Source organism: Perognathus longimembris, chromosome 1 (assembly GCF_023159225.1).
Source record: "Perognathus longimembris pacificus isolate PPM17 chromosome 1, ASM2315922v1, whole genome shotgun sequence".
Lineage (NCBI taxonomy): Eukaryota > Metazoa > Chordata > Mammalia > Rodentia > Heteromyidae > Perognathus > Perognathus longimembris.
Window position 1 is genome coordinate 41233553 of NC_063161.1, and position 21940 is coordinate 41255492.

Here is a 21940-nt window from a genome sequence, read left to right on the forward strand (position 1 = left end):
TAGGTTGAATAGACAACTTTGGTACTTTAGTACTTATGGTATGAGGAAGTTAGAAGCCTTGACTGTCCAATTTCACTGTACTACAATTTAATCTCCCCTACTTTCATTATATGTTAGTAGGCAATCTAACTCTCCCTAAATTCTAGACTAGTAGTAGTTCTTGCTTTGCATACAATTTCCTTCTGCCTCCTTGAAGACTTCCCTCACACACAGCTCCTACTCTTCTCCCCCCTGAGGCTTTTTCCAAGTAAATATTCTTCCTCCCACTCCACTTCTCAATTCTTGCCTTTCAATCTTTTCTCTGATCTCTGCTTCCCCAAAACTCATTTATTTTCCAACTAAGTACTACCTGGCCCCTATCCCAATAATCCACTTATTATCAACAAGAATCACTTCTAAGGAAATCCAATGGACTCATAATTTTATATATCTGTTAATGCTGTAAAAAAACTGTGATTCCACTTCTTTTGTGGGAAGAGGAACTACTTGTTTTTTCACAATCCTCTTCTTGGCATAAATATTCGTATTATAAAGAATTGCTTGCAGATTTCTTCTCTCACTGTTCATACTTACCTATAACATCATTCATACAAATGATTCAAAATCTAGATGCCAGGATTAGCTATCCAGTTCTTGAGTTACATTTCTAATTATTTCTAGTCTGTGTTAACTTGGGTTTTCCACAGATAACTGACCTCCAGTCTTCAAACATCTTCATCTCTATATTTACTCATTTTCTAACATTCCTTCCCCCCCCCCCCCTTTTTTTGTTCCAGTACTGAGGCTTGGACTCAGGGCGTTGCACTCTCATTTGGCTTTTTTGCTCGAGTGGCACATTACCTCCATTTCTGACTTTTTGCTGTTTAATTGGAGGTAACAGTCTCATGAACTTCTCTTGCCAGGCTGGCTTTGAACTGCAATGCTCAGATTCAGCTTTCTGGGTAACTAGGATTAAAGGCACGGAGCCACCAGTGGCCCAACTATATAATGAACTTTTACATCAGTAACTTAGTGTATACTTCTCAGCCACACCATTTTTGGTGGCATAGATCACTGAAATAGCTGCTCATCTTTTCAATTTGCTTCAAGTTTTACTTGCGTTCAATGATCTCTAATTCTGCTGACTACAAGATTTAAAAAGTACAAATATGATCTTATCACTCATTTAAAAGTTCTTTAAGTCACTTTAAAATGGCTTATTTTAAAAATAAGGTTTGGCTAGTGTTTCAACTTAATTGTTAGAGTAATCACTTTTTCCTCTTGCTTTTATAATTTAGCTGGAGAGAAAATTATTAAAGTTACATGACAACAAAATCATATATCACCACTAAGTATATAGGGAGAGCCTAGAATTCTAGTTTTCAGACTCTAGACTTCATGTTGTTTTTCTCCTACTACCTTGAACTCTATTTTAATTGAGACCTAAAGATATACTAAATACTGTATTAAATCATACACCATTTTCTCTCTTTATAAAAAAATTCAGGTTCTCTTTTAAGCTTAGGACAGTAAAAAAAATGAAACTGCTACCAAGTTACAGATAAAAAAAATAAATTCTATCCATTTTAAAAGATAGTGTGTTGTCAAAGTAGGACAACTTCAGCAAATATTGTATCTTTATCTATTAGGAACTTAGAAAAAGCCTCAGTTCAATTCTGTCCCTATATGGGAGTAATGCTTTCACATCAAGTTCATACACACGAAAGCACAACCTTCCTTTCAGAGTTTTCTAGAGTGTGGTAAACACTAAATTGTGAACAGATTTTTAAGACTATTTCCATTTCTTTTCACAATTGTTTTTGTTTACATATTTATTTACCTCTCAAAATTAGACTTAAATGATCTTGATATTAACTGCTATAAAATTATAGAAGAATTACTGAGCTATAAAAGGCTTTACATTGTACATATGAGCTTGCTCACTGAAGAAGACTTGGAGGTCTACTATGTTTGTGCTTTTCCACGAAATGTTGGTACCACAATAGTTATGGTTCCTCCCTTTACTCATGAAATTCAGTCCAGTCAGGGAGAGAGATAGTAAGTAATCAAGATATACAGAAAAATATTGTGCTAAGTATAATAATTAAGGACTAGGAAAACATGTCATAGGGGAAGCTCTTTAGAATAAAGGAGAATCTCTGAAAAGGGGAAGAAAAAAAAAAGAACAGAAGAACTATCTAAACTGAAAATATATCATGTACTATGGCCAGAGGATTTGGGGGATTTCTGTGTGTTGGGGAAACTGAATGAAGTTAAGAGTTTATAAAGGGGAAGTAAAACACTACATTAAACTAAAGAGAATGGAGCCAGACCATATAGTCTTTAAATAAATTTAAGACAGGGATAAAGATTTAATTCCAAGTGCAATAAAAAGAACTACAATATTTTTAATAAGGATGACATGATTTGATTTGCATTTCATGAAGATCACTGGAAACTTATTACAAGATTAATGGAAGGATCAAACAGATATATAAAACGCTCAGTAAATCAAAAATGTATATACTTAAAAATTTAAGTTTTAAGGTGCTATGTATTTTTTAGAAGCCTCAAGAATACAATTTATTTATTTTTTAAATATATTTTTATTATCAAATTGAATTACAGAGAGGTTACAGTTTCATACATTAGGCACTGGATACATTTCTCGTACTGTTACCTCGTCCCTCACTCCCCCCTCCCCCCCCCCACCCCAAAAGTTGTTCAGTTAAGATACAATTTATATTGTGACCTGGACTGAATTTTCAATGGCACTAAATAAGCAGGGGATTTCAGGGACAACATTAAGATGGTCTTCATGGTCTGGAAGTGATCTTCATTGGCTCAAGTGGTAGAGAGTGAGCCAGCCATGGGCAAGAAATCTCTGAGCAAGTATGAGAGACTGAGTTTGAATAATGCCAAATGAAAAAAAAACAAGGAAAATGAAAAACAGAAAAAGAGGTTCTTGAATTGCATAGAAGCTACTAAAGAACAAAACTGCTAGATTTGCTTTTTGTGTGTGTGTAGAGGATAAGACAGGAAAATTTCAAAAGTCATTTCGTGTTTTTATACATACTAATAGAAATTCTTTAAACAAAAATATATAATGGTCATTAATGGTTTAGAAATAGTCTGATATAACAGTTTAAAAGAATTATGAGGAAGCCAGGAGCTGGTGACTCACTCCTAATCCTGGCTACTCAGGAGGCTGAAATCAGAGAATTGTAATTCAAAGCCAGCCCATAAAGCCTGTGATTATCTCCAAATAACCCCCAGAAAACTGTGGAGGTGGAGCTGTGGCCCAAGTGGTAGCATGCTAGCCTTGAGCGAAAGAGCTCAGTGACAATCAATGTCCAAACCCTAAGTTCAAGCCCATGACTGACAATGAAGAAAAAAAGTAGAATTATGAGGGAATTCCAATAGTATCATTTAAGAAATCAGGAAAGTATGAAATGTATAGGTGTATGAATTTATACAATATGTGCATCTCCTGAAACAAATACATATTTTATATATGCATACATTTATACACAAAATACATGCATACATAAAAATGTGTGAATATTATATACATATGCAAATGAATATATAAAAATCTTAATGTGTGTATGCGAGCAACTTTCAGGTAAATACTGATTAGTTGCTAACATAAACATAATTTTGTTTATTTTTTTAAATTGTATGTCTGCAGAGTAGGCAAACACAATATTTTTTAAGGAAATATATTAAAAATCTCAGCCTAAGTCAGTATAGCACACAATGTCAGAAAAAGATCTTGTGCAGAATTAACAACATGACCAAATTCTTGTAACAAATTCATTTTTCTAACTAATAAGAACTTATTGAAATGTCTAAATTACACTACAGTAGTGATAATAAAAGCAATTTTTAACATAAAGGAAAAATTTGACAATATCCAGTTTTTAATGGTATTATAAATCAGATATTTCACTGTTTTAAAAGTAACATTAAAATTCAGAATTTTATTACTTAGTAAAAATTAACCAAAAAAATTCCTACAAAGTTACAGATAAACCTATGGCCTGGTTTACTTTCTCATTTTAATGTTCAGATAAGTACTTCCAAGCTATTTTCCACTCTGTCCATTAACTCCACCAGTTAGCAAGAACCAATTTTTATGACCTTTAGTTCTAAACAAAAACAAATAAGGAATTCAATAAGGTCATGTAAGTATGATACAGTGGCTTATGCCTATATTTCTATCTTCTTGCAAGTATGAGGTTGGGAGGATTACGGTTTAAGGCCAGCCCAGGCAAAAAAAAGTTCATGAGATTCCATCTCAAAAAAAAAAAAAAAAAAGCTGGGGGCAGTACTTATTGTGCTAAGGCATGGCAGAAAGTATAAATAAAAAGATGGTTCAACTCAGGCAGGGTGAATAGCAGGGCCTATTCTAACAAAACAACAACAAAAACAACAACAACCATCACCAAAGAAAAGAAAAAGTGCAAAATGGACAGAAGATATGGCTCAAGTGGAATGAGTACCTGGTGTAACAAGTGGAAAGTACAAGATCACTGTAGAAATGCACAAAAATTCATAAAGTAACTGACAGAGTGCACAAAGAGGAATTTACAGGGGGACTACATTTATGTTATTTTCTGGAGCGCTACGGTTTAATGGTATATGTTTGACTGTGTTATTCTCAAGACTAATAGGAAGGTATTGTTGTTTTGTTTTGGGTTTTTTTAAGTAAGGCTGGTTGTAAGAACTCTTAGTTTTGAGCAAGTTCCATTTTTTCCAAGTGTTTTCCTTTCTCCTCTCCCTCCCTTTTTTCTTTCACCAGATGTTCCAATATAGAAAAGTTATATAAACTTAGTCAAGGGAATTGATAACAGTAATAGTCAGCATTATTAATTACTTTTTTCCTCTTGATTCATATTTGTATTCTAAATGACTTGAAAACCATCTTATTTGGCCTCTTTTTTTTTTTTAGCAGCACTGGGATTTGTGAATTTCTTACATAACTCTATTTCCAACTGCAGTAAATATTGTTTCAAATCTTTAAAAAAATGAAATGGTATATGCCTTCTTTTCCATTGAAGAATTAATGTGGGCTTAGCACCTTTATAGGAGGTTGTTATTTTCCAGATGCTGAGGTTGCTGTCCTACCTCCTTTCATAGACATACTGTTAATGTCTTTTTGCTAATTACCACGCTCATCTATGCTTTTAGCACACAGTACTTTTTGGAGTTCTCTGGAGCATGAGGTTAGGAGTAGAAAAGAGATCTCATAGTCATATATCATACAACATTCACTATGTGAATACTACTATATCAGATACCTCTAAATAGGAGAGTGTGAGGTGATTTAAATGTATTTATTAGCAAGAGTATATCATAAACAGGACTAGTGTAGTAAGACCTGAAAAATACACGAAATAAATGCAACGTAAATTAATAAATAGGAAGGTGAAAGCAAACATGAATAAGTTGTTGGAGAATTCAAATCAGAACTCAAAACTCACTACACAACTTCAGTAATAATGAGGCACTTATAAGAACAGACATGTGTATTAATGCAAGTTGAGTCTAGGAAATAAACCTTTGCTTTTACAGCCAGTTGGTTCTAGAGCATGGTGCCAAGACAATGCCACATGAAAGAGCAGTTCTTTTAATAACTAGAGCTGGGACAAATGGATACCCATATGCAAAAAAATGAAATTGGATTGCCTCTTCATAACATACAGCCAAAAAAGTTAAATTCGTTGCATCTCAGACCTAATTGTGAATTACTACTATAACACTTATAAAAAATATACAGGAGTAAATCTTCGTGACCGTGAATTAGGCAAAGGTTTCTTAATTACAATAAACAGACCAAAAGTGACAAAAGAAAAAATAGATTGAAAATTGGATTCTATTAAAATAAAAACTTGTGTGCTTCAATAAATACTTTCAAGAAAGTGAGCCGGAGTGAGCCGGCCGTGGTGGTGCACACCGGTAATCAATGAGGAGGATGAGGCAGGAGGATCACAAGTTCAAGACCAGCCTGGGCTACACCTTTGGGCTGGGGATATGGCCTAGTGGCAAGAGTGCTTGCCTCGTATATATGGGGCCCTGGGTTCAATTCCCCAGCACCACATATACAGAAAATGGCCAGAAGTGGCGCTGTGGCTCAAGTGGCAGAGTGCTAGCCTTGAGCAAAAAGAAGCCAGGGACAGTGCTCAGGCCCCGAGTCCAAGCCCCAGGACTGGCCAAAAAAAAAAAAAGAAAGAAAAAGAAAAAGAATGTGAAAAGAAAACATATAGAAGGGAGATCATTTTGCAAATCTTCTAATTGATAAATGACTTGTATCTCAGAATATATGAAGAATTCTTATAATTCAACAATAAAAAGATAAATAACCAAATTTTAAAACCAGGCAAAGGATCTGGTCAGAAATACAAAGAAGATATACAAGTGGGGGCCGGGGATATGGCCTAGTGGCAAGAGTGCTTGCCTCTTATACATGAGGCCCTGGGTTCGATTCCCCAGCACCACATATACAGAAAACGGCCAGAAGTGGCGCTGTGGCTCAAGTGGCAGAGTGCTTGCCTTGAACAAAAAGAAGCCAGGGACAGTGCTCAGGCCCTGAGTCCAAGGCCCAGACCTGGCCAAAAAAAAAAAAAAAAAGATACACAAATGGGCAGTAGGTGGTCAAAACAATTGTCAACTGGAATAATTAGGGAAATGTAAATCAAACTACAATAAGATACTACTTCTTATCCACTAGAATTACACAAGGAATAGACAGTAAAAGGTGCCAACAAGGATGTGGAAAAAGTGGAGCCTGCATACATTACTAGTGGTAATGTAGAACAGTACAAAAGTTTGGAATACAGTTCAGTAGTTCCTCAGAAAGGTAAAAACATCTAGAAATTCCATTTAGATATAGACCCAAGGAAATGAAAACTTACATGAACATTCATAACAGGATTATTCTGGATAGCCAAATTTGGAACCCAAAAGTTCATCATCTGATTGGTGGATAGAATGTTATATCTACACAATCAGTGGTCAGCAATACAAAGAAATGAGTATACACATGTCACAAGGTGATGAGCCTAGAAAACATTATGCTAAGTGAAATAATCTAGACATATCACACAGATGATTTCATTTATATAAATTATCTACAACAGGAAGCCCAGAGCAGGGGAGTTTGGGCAGAGATGGGAGGTCACTGCTAATGAATGAGGTTTCTTTACTTGAAAACATATTAAAATGGATTGTGTCACATGAGAATGCCACCTGTATGAAGATAGAGCTATAGAAGACAAAGGACTATTAAGACGAAAGCCAAAGGATTCTATAGCATTTTCATATGGATAATAGATGAAAAGGGTGATTAAGTGGTATGACACGGCTATAGTTTCATGATTTTAACACTTTTAAGTATTCATCTCTTAAAACTGCCCCTCTAATCTGCATATGGCTCTATCACTCACAGGCAGTAGAATTAGAATTTACTATAAAATGCAGGCTTTACTGTGTTACAATGTCTGTGTTGGAATCTTTGCTTTTCTATTGACTAAGTATATGGCCATGTACCTTTAACTCTATAACCTAAGTTTCTGTATCTGTAAAATACGAATATAGCCACCTATTTCATATATGTAAAAAAATCCCCTTTAATACAGTAAGTGCACATTTTTGTGAGCTATATAGCTATATGATAAATATAATGCTTATCTATACCTGTTCTCAGATTCAAAAAGTACTTTGACATGAAACTCATTCAAACCTATAAATATAAACCTTTCCATTTTATCAAAGATAAATCTTTTAACTAAGCTGTTACATTATCAAGCTGTAGAAACAGTTAAATAATAGAAAACAAAATTATCAAATAATCTTTTACCATAATGAACTTGATATTCTTTTCATGCTAATAATTTTGTCTGTACTGCTCTTGAGTTAACTGGCTCTAAGAAACTGAGAATAGCAAGGCTTCAGAATACTCATTTTTGTGAGATCCTTTAACTTCTTTCACAACGGAAGTCCTTTCTGGGGTACTTCTGTGGAAGAAATTTCTCTACCAGTAATGAATTTCCACACTAATATCTGGGTCTTCTCAGAGCCAGATGGAACAGGATTTTTGAACTCTTCTGGAGAAGAAAAAGTAGGCAGTACTCTCCTTTTCGGTTAAACCCTGGAGGGATTTTCCACCTTATATCACAACCTGAGTTTTTCTCCATCTTTTCTTTTAATATGTAATTTTAATCTGTCTTCAAAATTGAGGCCACCTACTGTCAGTTTTACTTCTAGATTCTCTAACAGTAACTTGTTTAAACCAAATGAAAAAAATTTAAGAAGTACATGGGAAAGATAGAGAGAAATAACTTCAGTGGAACAAACAAGATAAAGAACGCCACATTTTTGTTTTCTTTTTGCCTTGTTTGTTCCTTTGTCTTGGGGGGGGTGGGGGGGTGGGCACAGAAATGGAGGGACAAGGGGTGAACGAATGCAGCAGTGATTCTGTTGAAAATGAACTATACAACTTGTGTGTGGGAACGGGAGGGAAAAACTGGGAGTGAGGGAGGGGTTGACATTGTCCAAAACGAAATGTACTCTCATTACCTGACTTATATAACCTCTCTGTATATCACCTTTATAATAACAATAAAAGAAGAAAAAATGAAAATATAAGGCACAAACTCAAATGACATTACTCAAGGAAGAAAAGAACTACTAACTATAGAAGTATTATACATGGGACTAAGAAGCAAAAGGAAGCTCCATGCTTTAATAAAATAGTTTTTTTTCAAATTTTTATTATCAATAAAAGTTTTTGAATTACATTTGAGCATAAAATCATTTTACTATCAAGGAGAAATAGATACTGTCTATTATTTGAACATTAATACCCAGGTAGTTAAACCAGCTGTGAAATAATCAAATATAAAATGAAATACACTTTAGGGAATACATAAGTATAAGCCAGCACCAGTGGTTCACATCTGTTATCCTAGCTGCTCAGTAGAATGAGATGGGGGAATTAAGGTTTGAAGCCAGCCTGGGCAGTAAAGTCCATGAGACTCTTATCCCCAATTAATCACCAAAAAGCCAGAAGTGGAGCTGTGGCTCAAGTGGCCTAGAGTGCTAGCTTGAGCAAAGGAAGCAAAGCAGACTCTAAGTTCAAGCCCCAGGACAGCACAAAACAAACAAAAATACCCCAAATAACAAAAATAAGTATAAAGTATTTAGTGTTGTGGCTAATACAAAGTAACAGTCAGTAAATGTTCACTGGTAGTGGTACCAACACATGTTCATCACAGTCAAGCCTACTGATTTCTCTTCCTCATCTATAAGAAATAAATATAAGTAATGATTTTGATCTTTGAGGATCAAATCAGATAAGTGACTAATGAGCCTTTATCAGTTGTTGTCAACCTTCCTTTCATTTCTCTGCCAAAACACCTGGGTTTCAAAATTCGAAATCAATAATTATGCTAATGTTTAATAAAATTATCTCAAGGTGAAGATACTGTTTAATAAAACATTATCTGAAGGTGAAGAAGAATCACTTTTAACTGGCACAATTAAAATGGCACATACAATAATTAAGACAGCAAAATGGTTCTACCAAAGTGATGTGATAAGGACTGTCAGTTTTTTCTAGGAGGATGGTAGATACATCAGTGATTACATCTGTACCTTCTACTCTTTTCTTGTCTTTGGTTGTTTTTTGTTTTTGTTCTTTTTTCTGAGATAGGGTTTCACTATGTAGTCCAGATCCACCTTGAACTCACAAACCTTCTACCCCAGTTTCCAGAGTGCAAGGATTTTAAGTATGTACTTCCTACTTGGCTGACCTTCTTGTCTTTAAATATGGAAACATAAATATTCACTATTTTAATCACATATGCTACTATAGGAACTACACTTAATATAGTAATAGTTGTGTGTGTGTGTGTGTTTAAACTGACCTTTTTCTGTGGTTTCACAGTCCAAAAGGGGCTTTATGTAATTGCAATAAACCAAATATTTTCAAATATGAACAAAATACCTTACAAGATCTTACTACATGTAACAACACAATGTGAGAATGGGCCATATTGCCTCTAATAAAACTCAACAGCTCAACAGAAAAGATTCCACATATGGAATGCACTTTTGGATCAAAATGACATTTATTCTATCTATTCAGTAATTCATCTATCCATCTTTAATCATGGTTTACTTTCCAGAAGATATTAATAAGGTCCTCATATTGCATCATATCTAAACTAAACTGTCAAGAGACAAGTGGGGGATAAAATGGTAGAATCTACAACTAAATATAAAATAGACTCCATTTAAAGAGGAAAAGAAGTCCTTTTCTGTTGAAAGTGGAACTATTTTAAATGAATCTTTAAAATAAGAGGCCATTTAGTATAGTGAATTAAAGGCATTAACTACAGAACCAGTTGACTTTATGACCAAATTTTAGCTCTACCACCGTGTAAACACCTCTCTGAGCCTAGGATTCCTATTCTGTCAAATATGAATTGTACCAGCCCCTGAGCTGTAAAATGAGTAAGTTAATACTTATACCAGTATCTGACACATTTAAAAAAATGTAACGCTACAGGCAATGGTATAACACTAATTTTTAAATTATACGTATATGCAAGCAAGAATTAAGAACTGCCACAAACTAGTTTATAAACAAATAATTTAATATCTTAAATATACTACTAAAATGGTATATTTTGGAAAAAAATGAAGGCTTAATGTTATGAAATAGATAAATGACACTGAGGAGATCTGGATCTTCTTGGCCAAATAGGGTACATTAATCCTGCAATCACTAACACACTTACAAAAAAGGTTTAAAATAAGAAAACTTAATGTTGTAGATTGTTAAGCTACTAAATGGTGAGAAATAGGTGGTTCTCCCCCAATTACACTAAAATCTATGGCCTCAGAATACTAGGTAGGCACTCTACCACTGAACTTGTCACCAACATACCAATATTTAAAGAGTTTACTTTTGGTTTCATTTCCTGTAAATGAATACATGCCTTATTTGGTAGTCAATACCAAACACAAAAATCCTCAACTAAAACCCTCAGTTACGTTTTTTTTTTTCAGAAAAAAATTGAAAATGATATGATGAGAGTCACTTCACATTACTGATTTATGATTAAAGGTTTATTAGTATCACTCAAAGTTGCATAAACATAAGGGATTAAAAAAAAAAGCCTCAAAGATTTCTAAGTCAAACAGTCGGATTGACGGTCAAGATCTAAAACCTGATATCAATCATGATCATTTGTAAATTTATTGAAATGAAGATATTGACACTTCAAATATCTCCAAACAGAAATTAAGGCTGCACTTCAAAGTTACCATCAGCCTACTAGAGTTATTAGGGTTGTAGAAAATTGTCACACAATATTTAGCTAATCTGTGAAGGTAGCTATACTTCACAGAAAAATCAGGAAAATGATTGGGAGTGGAACAATAGTAAAAATGGAGAAAACAGTCACTTTGATGATTTATAGTTACATATTTATTCACAACAGGTCTATTTATTCAGTTTTATTTTACTTTAGGGGGCTGGGGCTTGAACTCTGGAACTGGACTCTGTTCCTGAACTTTTTTGCCCAAGGTTAATGCTAAACTACTTGCGCCACAGCCTCACTTCCAGCTTTTGGTATTTAGAGATGAGTCTGACAAGATTTCCTGCCCAGGCTGACTTCAAACAGTGATCCTCAGATCTCAATCAACCCCCGCCCAGCTAGGATTACAGGCCTGAGGCACCAACTTCCAGTTGTAGGATATTTTAAAATACGTTTCCAAAGCTGGGCACCTGTGGCTCATGCCTGTAATCCTAGCTACTCAGGAGGCGGAGATCTTAAGATCCCGGTTCAGATCCAGCCCAGACAGGAAAGTCTGGGAGATTATAACCTCCAATTCATTACCAAAAGAAAAGAAAAAGAAAACAGAGCCAGAAATGGAGCCGTGACTTAAGGTGGTAGGGCATTATTAGCAGTGACGTAATATGGTAGGGCATTATTAGCCTTGAGCACAAGAGCTCAGGGGCAGCACCCAGACCCTGAATGCAAGCCCCAGGAAGCATACAAAAAAAAAAAAAAAAAGTCTCTAAAGTAAACAATCTATGATACATGCAACTTTCTTTTCATTCAAAACTACCATTCATTAAATTCCTAAAATAAGTCCAACAATGCATGAAAATCAAGCAAATTTTCTGTCTCATCAGGAGAAACCACCATGTATCAAAAGGTGTCTTTAATTTGTAAATAACTTCAGTCTCTTAATTCTTTTTCTATAGTTCCTAAATGCTAACTTATGGTTCTGAGTCTCTAGTTAGAATGGAAATACAAATCAACAAGCACTATCCTTTATTCCTAATGCAGATTAGTGTTACTTTCCTATGTCATTTTTTTAGGAAGTGTAACTGTTCAATTAACTTTGATTTACTTCTCACTATAAAATCTAGTACAGATATGTTACAAAGTATGTTGTTCTGATTGTAACTTCATCTCTAGAAAATTAGCTTGTAAATAAAAATCACTCATCGCTTACAAATAGTACTGTTCAAATTATTCTAGTAATCTAGTTACAGATAGTAATTCTAGTGTTTGCCTAGAAGCAAATAAATTTTTCTACTTGTCTAGGTATTTGAGCAATCTACCAGAGTATTTTGAGAAAATCCTTGTCAACAAACTGTTCTTATGCATTTTACTATAAATTCAAAGGCTTATGCTTTCAAGAATGAACTTAAGACTCCTTTATCAAATATTAGGTGGCTATAAGTTTCCAGGTTCATTTCTGGGTCTTTTATTTTGTTCCACTGGTCCTCAGGCCTATTTTTTTTTCTTAATTGTATTGTCAAGATGATGTACAGAGGGGTTACAGTTTCATATGAAAGGTAGTGAGTACATTTCTTGTCAAATTTGTCTCATGCCTATTCTTGTGCCAGTCCAAGCTGTTTTGATTTTGGCTCTATCAAACTCTATTAGAGTTTGAAGTTTGATACTGATATTTCTCCAATACTGTTCTTCTTGTTAAGGATTGTTTTTGCTATTCAGGGTCCTTTAGTTATCCATTTGAATTTTGTGGTAGCTAGAATGTGCCTCTATATCTACAAGTAAATATATTGAATGGTTTAAAAAAATACACTGGGACATGATAAATTATACAGGTCAGTGGCATTCACACACAGTGAAACCAAAGGAAGATATTCTTAGGAGAGGAACATGAAGGTGCAATACCTATGTGCATCTGATAATATAAAATAATATTTATCAAAATGAACTCCAGGAAATGGAAACAAGAGGTTCTTTGTTGCTGTTTTTTTTTTCCATTTATCTGTCTTTGGGAGAGTAAGCAAGGACACAGAAATAGTAGGACAAACTGAACAACTGCAGAAGTGATACTCACTAGACACTATGTTAAAAATGAACTACACAACTTGTGGGTGGGGATAGGAGGGAAAAACTGGGAGAGAGAGAGGGAATGGGTACCATTGTACAAAAAGAAATGTACTCTATATCTGACTTAAATAACAGTAACCACTCTGTACATCACCTTTACATTAACAATATAAATACATTAAAAATATAAAATAAATTAAAAAATGAACTTAAGGAAAATCTACCAGTAGATTTTTTTCTCAGTAGCTCAAATTTATCTTTCTGAAATGGCAATCATGAATAGACAAGACACTTTTTCATTTGGATATGGCCAATTTTAGTGACAAAATAACAGTACTTGCCCAAGTACCTACAAAAGACCAAATCAGCTATTTTTAATTAAGTACTAAACACTCTTAACTGAGTCTAAAAAATGAGTCTGAAAACTGAATTATTATCATTAATATATCAACCATGTCTGAACTCATAAATTCTTTATTAAATCTATGCTTACCAACTTATTCTCCCTAAAACTCTGAATCAAAACTTTGTTCTACAACATTATTTTTTTTCCGGAGAGGAAAGGAGAGGCTTCACCTGCCAGTTTTCACATAAAGTACGTTTTATGCAACTCCCCAGTACTATTTTGTGTCTTAAGTTTTTCCTTTAAAGGAAATTAATGCAAAGATACAACTTGTACATTCTGCTGTTACCTAAATATCTGATATTGAGTTTCCTTTTCTTAGAAATAAAGGCACTGAAGAAATGCATATGGACTTTGTTTCTTTTTCATTAGTACACATTATACATGGGAGAAATTTTAACACATTTAATCATGTATAAACAGCATATTCCAATCAGTTCTCCCCATCTTGCTTCACCCTTTCCAAAACACTTCCTAGTACAATTTTGAGGTTTTATTGTTCTGTATTATACCATTCTTCAACATGATATATCATAACTTTGTTGAGAAGCAAAAATATAAGCATCTGTACAATACTAAACTTTAAAATGTTTAATGTGCACATCTATCATACTGCATGCAGTGTCAATACAAAGTATGGCTTAATATACCAAAACATGACACTAATGAGAAACAATATTCATATTTAAATTCAGATTTCTACTTTATGAATATCCACATTAATATTTCTATGAGGTATTAATACGCTGATTGAATTTTTAAAAATCATAATGTAAGTTAAATATAAATAGCAAATCTTGATATCATACCGAAAATTTCACAAGCCATGATAAACACCAGTGGTCCTAAGAAATGTTCAAACTTCTCCCCAGATATTTGGGGAGAAATGAACACAATATTTAGTTCTTGCTTCCAATGTCTTATTGCTTGCTGCAACGCAACCAAGTATATATTTACACTCTTAGGGATATTCATTATAGAAACAACTAAGTAGAGAACAAAATACCAAAGCCTAGATCAAAGTACTTAATTCGAGTCCCAAGTCTGCCACCTACCAGCTTACTTGAAAATGATTCCAACAACACAACACCGTATGTAGCACAAAGTAAAAAGTAACTCAAATCTAGTGTAAGTATCAAATACTTTAGAATAGCTAACTGAATCAAGGTGAAACCTCTGTAAGAAGACAAGGGCCCATTTTTTTTAAGACATTGGGGTGAAAGACTTAAATGGACTTGTCATATTGCAAGTTAAAGTGATCAAACAGTGTAATAACTCAGTTGTAAGTTGTAACTCTTACCCTCCCCATTTAGCCACACTGGAGTACAGGCTGGGGTGGAGTGGAGGGAGGGAAACCAATTCTGTAAATAATATACCACCATTATGGTGACAGTGGTAAGCTGAGGAAACATGTTTTACTATAATAAAGAGACTCATGAACCTTATCCTAAAACAGTACTTGTCCCTTCCATCACATATTCGCCTGTTTTGAGTTATTCATGGAGAGCGCTGGCCCGTGGCTGACCACGATTCAAATCCCCATCTATTACTTCCTTTAACATTCTAAGTGCAGTCTATCCTTTGGGTCGCGCACGAGTCTGGCCGAACCTTCGCTGTGAACTGAAGCTTCCAGTGGACTTATCTACTTTTTGCAGGCCCACGTTCCCTCCCACCAACAGGAGGGAAGGGCGGCTACTTCTAAGAAGCGACACTTCCCGGCTGGTATCCAGCCTCCCCTTAAAAAGCACGAGACCACGTGGTACCTCTCAGAAGCCTAAGATTCTTTACTACTTCTCTCCCTTCCTTTTGACAAGGAACTGGGGAAAGAGGGCTTCTTCTTCCCTTCCGTGGAGCCCTGACACAGGCCACCTGTGATAGAACCATATCGCCCCATCCCTCAAAAAAAAAAAAAAACAAAAACCACCCACCCACCCGCAAAAAACAACAACAAAAACATCCTATAGCCGGGAAGGGATGACACCAAATCGGTCATAAAAAGGGAACTTGGGAGATTCGACAATGCCTAAGGAAAGGAGACGATCTGGAGAAGGAAAGCGAGTGGAGATCGAGGGAGGGAAAATAAAATACAAAAATGGTCACGTAAAAAGAGCCGTGGGAAGGAACAGGAGGTGTCCGCACGAAGTGTCAAGCCCTCCCGCCCAGGCGCTGGTAACCCAGATCCTCCCGGAGGAAGGCCTCCGAGGTGGGAGCGGCTCTGCCTGGAGGGGAGGAGGACCAGGAGAAGCCGGCCAGCCTCCAGCGCCGCCGCCGCCGCCGCCGCCCGCGCCCAGCTCCGCGCGCGCCCCCCCAGGCCGCCCGCGGGCCCCGGCCCCTCGTCCACTCCCGGCCCAACCTTTGCCCGCAAAGCTGCCGCTGCCGCCGCCGCCGCCGCCGCCGGACCTGCCCGCACCTGTCACCAGTCCGAGACACCCACCCCGCGGTTCCCGCCCCGGCCTCCACACCATCCTCGGGGCACCGCGTCCCCTCCACCCCCGCCACCACCCTCAGCCCCTACCAGGTGTCCCCTTTCCGCAGCGAGGTCTTGAGCAGCGTCGCGATGTCAGAACGCTGAGTGTCCAGATCTGCCGCTCCGCCTTCCGCCATCTTCTTCCACTAGCTGTAGCGGAGGCGGCGGCGACGGCGGCGGCACGCCCCAGAGCATTGTGGGAATGGCGCCCCTTCCCCCCCCCCTCCTCCCCGGCCCCGCCCAATCGGCTGGTCGAAACCAAATGAGTCCTAAGGGCGGGGTGGTGGCGGGGTGCAGGGAGGTGAGAGGGAAATGCTTGGGACCAGCCGCAGGCCTCCGGGGCGGATCCGGTGCGCGGGCTGCGGGCTGCTGCCCCCCATCGGTCTGCACGCGTCCCAGCATCTCGGTTTGGCCTCGCCAGCCCTCTCCTCTCCTTCCCGGGACCTCCAGGTTTTAACTCTCCCTGCTCTCCGGCTTGAGCCAAGCCACAGCTGCACCTTCCTGATTTTACCCATCCGAACTCGTTACCCCGCCCCCCCCCTTTTTTTCCTTTCTGCAGATCTCGGAGAACCCTTATTTGCGCATTCGGTCCCTCTGGGGGGATAGGGCGGGGCGGGGAAGTATGGGGATGGTTGAAGATACTGCTGTAAGGGTTGGACTCCGTGCGTGACTTTGGGCTTTTCGTTTGCAAGTCTCGGAACCCCAGCTCAATGAATATGGGTCCAGAGAACAATCTGAACCCAAACGTTTTGTTTGTAGTATCCTTCAGGGGCTCCTCCAGGGCCCTCCAGCGCCAGCAGTAGATAGAGATCTTTTAACCGGCTCTTTATGACACCCCCCCCCCCACTCCCCTCGGCACATCCTGGCCAGTGAGCTGCAGGGGAAAGTATGTCCCAGTTCCTCAGTGAGCAAGGAGTAAAATATGTACCAAATAAGGACAGGTACTTGAGGGGGGAGAAAAGGTGCGGGAAAACCTCCTTCCTGTGTGTTAAAGTAACATTTCTTTGGCCTAATCTTATACCCACTTAATTTGGATCCAAGGATTCTTTGACAAGTGGGGAAATTGAGTTCCTTGAAAATCAAACATCAAGGTCTCAAAGCATTTAGTGGTTGGAGATGAAAGTGAATAACCCAGATTCCGGAGCCCAAGTACCATTCTTATGAAAGCTTGAAATAAAATGTTAACTCCATGACAACGATCTAAGTTTCGGGGGTTTTGCTTGTTTGTTTTTGCTTTTAATTTCTGTACTTCGGGTGTCTTACACAGCACAGGTGTAACGTAAAAAAAAAAAAAAACCACTTAAGTAGTTTCAAAAACTAATTGTCGCAAAACTTATTTAACATTTCTAAAGCCGAAGATATCCAGAAATTTGACTTTTATTGTAACATAATGATGAAAGAAGCAGAGATGGATAAGAATCCTTTTCCTTCTTTCCATTTTAATGCCCACGGAAACTCATTAGGAGGGAATGCAGTAATGATAGGTGTAGTAAATGAAAGTAAGAAATGCTGAACCCTTCCAGATGAAAGTAATGTATTTTAGTGTTGTGCTTTTTGGTATATCATCAAGGCGACTGCTTGTTTCTGCATGAAGACTAGACACACTAAGTTTTTTTTTTTTAAACCTAAGACTTACTAGCCAATCAATACACATTAGCAGAAAGACTTAGACTGATAATAGGATAAATTGTATGGTTGAAATTATATCAGTAAAGTTTTTTTTAAAGTGTTAGGGACTTGTAATTCAAAGTGCTTTTTCTCATAAGCATAATCAAGAAGCAATGCCTTATTAATTACTCTCTTCCAATATTGATACCCATAGTCCTGCAAGATCTTTTCTTCACTTACACAATGTGCAAGGCAATTAGTTCAATGGCTAAGGATGTGTAAATCCAATGCCAAGTTACACATGAGATCTAAAAGATCTAAAAGAGTAAGGAAAGAAAGAGTGGTTACAATGTAACAAGCATTTATAGAGTGCCTCATTTGATTCTTTAAAGTGCTAATGATTCCCATAGCAATATTATACATATTTCAATTGATGAGGAATTGAGAGAGTGACAGACTCAAATTTGAAATTAAGCTGTCTGGATCTGAATATCTAGCAATTTGGGTAAATTTTTATTTTTCTACCAACCTTTGAGGGTTAAAAAAATAGCAATCAACTTCTCAGTATCATTTGCTTCACTTACTGATCCTTTAAATTATGATTAGAAACAAGTTGCTTATAAATATTAAATTGGTTAAGATCTACATCCCTATTATCAGGTAATAGATAATATGGAAAGCTACATTATCTTGAATCACAGAAATAATTGTATATAAACTAGGGGTTCAATCTCATTTTAAAACAAGGCTCTTCCCTGATGATCCCATATGTTAATTGTTGTGGTTATACCATCTGAATGCTATTACCTTCTCCCATCCTCTATTTTTTTTCTTATTTACATAAAGAACCTAGGGATTTGAATATGGGACAGGAGCACAGAATGCTGAGTACTTTAGAAATAAAGTTTGATATAAGTAAGGTGGACCTCATGCAGAATCAGAGTTGATTTTGAAGTTATAGACACTTTAGTTAAAGGATTCCTGATCTTCTAATAATTGACCACCTTGCTCACTGATATATGAATAATTATTTAGCCTGGAGGGGTTTCTTTATTCAACAATTAGGAGATATGACTTCATGTTGTAATACTGGGAGAGAGAAAGGCTTAAACTAAGGTCAAACCGATGCTAGTTTTCAGCATAGATGAATTAGAGAAACAAGAAAAGACACTGTGTCCCTTAATAAAATTGAATGAAAGAAAGTACAACGTCACAATTTTATATGGTGCTGACTTCATGAACCCAAGGGAAAATCTGTCTGATGTCTTGAGTTGTTTTTGCAAATCCCATGCACACATATACAGAATGATCACAGCCCCTAACATCTTAGTGTTTGATATTTTGACTGGCTTTATTTCTCAACTCTGTCTTTGATCTTTAGGAAGCAGCCCTGTCTCACTATTTTCCTTCTCCCTTTCCTTCTGTAATCGTTCCCTCGGAACCCCACCACCCACTCTTTTTACTCACCTCTCAAAACCCTGCTTTTCTCTTATGTAATATTAGAATTCCCTTCTCCCTTCACCAGCTCTCCAAACCGCTCAAAGGCAGTGGAAAGACGGAGGAGTAATGCAAACACCAAAATAGCATGTAGTAAAATGCTTAATCTGTTAATGGTATTTTGAAACTTAGAGTGTGAATAGAAATTGCAAGTGCCACCATGCAGCTTTTAAAGCTTAAAAAGTACAGATTCTCCTCAGACAAATGTGAGGTTCTGATAAAGAGAATGAAAAAGTAGTGAAATGAATACAGTACCTTTTACAAAGAACCAGCATATTTGGATTTTGACTCTGGCTCAGTGCCACTGACTTTCTGGGTAACCTTGGCCGAGTTGTTTAATCTCTGTGTGCATTCATTTTCTCATTTCAAAAATAAGGTGATTAAACTTCATGGGCTAAAACTCAAATGCTTGCAAGGCTTAGATATAACTAATGTAAATGGTTGAAGCAAATCTGCTTTCACATACTGAGGCATTTTAGGAACTGCATTGAATTGGTAGTCCTAAACTGAAGGTATTTAAATGAAAGGAATTGAAACAAACAATTTGTTTTCTCCTGCTCCATAGGATCTGCAAAGTTTAAGTTATGAATGGGAATGCAGTCTATACATGGATTAATCTGGTTGCTATTTGTATTGTCTTTTTTATAAAGTACATACCAACTGCAATGAAAGTTGACTGTACCTTGAAACATTTTTAAATTTTTTAAATTTAAATTTATTGTTAAGGTGATATGCAGAGAGGTTACAGTTACATACGTAAGGTAGTGAGTATGTTGCTTGTCAAACTTGTTACTTCCTTCCTCATTTTTCTCGTACCTTCCTTCCTCCCCAATCCCTCCCTGCAAGTGGTACAGTTAGTTTACAACATATTGTCTTGTAATCATATTCTTTTTGATATTTACTTTTATTGACAGACTTCAGGTTGATAAAGAACTACATCATGAAAAAAATAATAGAAATGTTTAAGCGGGAGCATGTGCCCTTTCCCAAGTTCACAATTATGGACAGGCTTTCCAAAGAGAAAGTCTTTTTTAAAAAATTGCTCTTTCGTATTAAATGGACAAATTAAACGAAATATTAATCTTAAAATTATACATTTGATCATTTGTATATCCATGCCACAATTTAAGACATTATTTTATGCCAATGAGTCTTACACATGTGTACCACCAATATGAATTAGGGAGTTGTACAATAATCCATTGATTCTGCAACTATGTAATTCTCAGAGATTAACATTGATTTTTTTTTCCCAAGAGCGGACTGACTGACAGTGCTCTTCATTTTGTCTAAGAGAGGAAACTGACTTAAACTGCTGATAAAGAGTTTTAGAAAAAAATATAATAGCAGGTTTTACAGACTATCTATGCTCCAGGGCTGATATAAACATTAGATAGGGCATTCTTCACAATATCATCTTCCAGTATCTCTATGCCACAGGACACTGCTGATCCCCTACTAGGCTTAGATCAAGTCATGAGACAGTAGCAATGAAGAAAAACAAGTTTAGTGATTTAATAAAATATTTACCACTGTTCTTTGATGCTCACTGGTATGTTCCTGTTTATAACTTTCTGAACTATGTGGATTGTGCATTTCTAAAACTGTCAGCAGCCTCCTGTGTAAACATTGAACACCAGTGCTACAACGTGAGTGGTTTCTGAGATGGGCAGGAAATAATAACCCACCTTGACATGCTTAATGATAACTGTCTCTTTTGTCCTAATTACACATTCTGTGATACTGAAAGTTTTAGTTTCCTCATCTATTAAATGGGGATAATAGGCTTATTTCTTAGGATTCATTCAAAAGTAAAATAAATAATGAATATGAAAGTAATAATGGGGCTCAGCATGAAGTACAAATCTTGTTAACAAAATATTGCCTTTAGCCTGGGGCAGCTACTGAATTTGAAATTTAAAGTAAATATATTAAGATCACAAGATGTTATGCAATAGTCATCAGTTTAGTTAAAAATTAGTAGGTCTCCAGCTCAAAACAACAGCCTTCACCACCACCACCATAAAAAACAACCCAAGTATTAACAGTAAATTAAAAGCCCACCTTTACTCAGAATCTTTTTTTCAGAAGAGCTTTTAGGGATAAAATAATATACTTAGAAACCTGTAGTAGGATATGATAGAACAAGAAACATTGCATACACTTGTAATTTTCTTTAACTATGAACACAGGTATCTAACAGATCAAAGACATCTTTTGGAGCTACTTAGCTGTATACTGATAGTATGGAAAGCAGAATAATGTCTTTCCAAAGATCTCCATGTTGTAATATCCAGACTTGTGTTGCCTTATATGGAAACAGGGACTTTGTAAATGTAATTGAAGTGAGAGACCTTGAGATGACATGCTCCAGTTGGGTCCAGTCTAATCACATGAATCCTTAAAGAGACAAAAAACGTTCCTGGCTTTCTACATAAGGTGATATATGAGTATGGGAGAATACCATTGAAGATGGGATAATAAGTCGTAAGCCAATGAATGTGAATTGCTTCCCCAAATTAAAAAAAAAAGGCAAGGAAATGAATTCTCTAAAACCTCCAGCAAGGAACTGCCTTGCTGAACCTTTTGATTTCAGCCCAA

At 36.6% G+C, this 21940-nt stretch overlaps 1 protein-coding gene and 1 long non-coding RNA gene across 6 annotated transcripts in view; one reads left to right on the forward strand and one right to left on the reverse strand.

Moving 5' to 3' along the window:
- The window catches only part of Usp15 (ubiquitin specific peptidase 15), a 94903-nt gene extending 78415 nt beyond the window's left edge, over positions 1–16488 (reverse strand). For 2 of the 5 annotated variants that reach the window (XR_007213004.1, XM_048360526.1), the window contains exon 1: positions 16283–16423. Coding sequence is in view for 4 of the 5 variants with exons in the window: in XM_048360526.1 (XP_048216483.1) it covers positions 16283–16371 (89 nt within the window). In the remaining variant the exon portion in view is untranslated. Of the gene's footprint in view, positions 1–16282 lie in introns of all 5 variants that reach the window. The other 3 variants (XM_048360497.1, XM_048360491.1, XM_048360484.1) reach the window with 2 other exon arrangements.
- LOC125361912 lies at positions 9067–9551 on the forward strand. The gene is made up of 2 exons (XR_007213005.1): positions 9067–9457; positions 9492–9551. It is a non-coding gene; the product is annotated as an uncharacterized LOC125361912 (long non-coding RNA).
- Positions 16489–21940: the final 5452 nt, after the last annotated feature.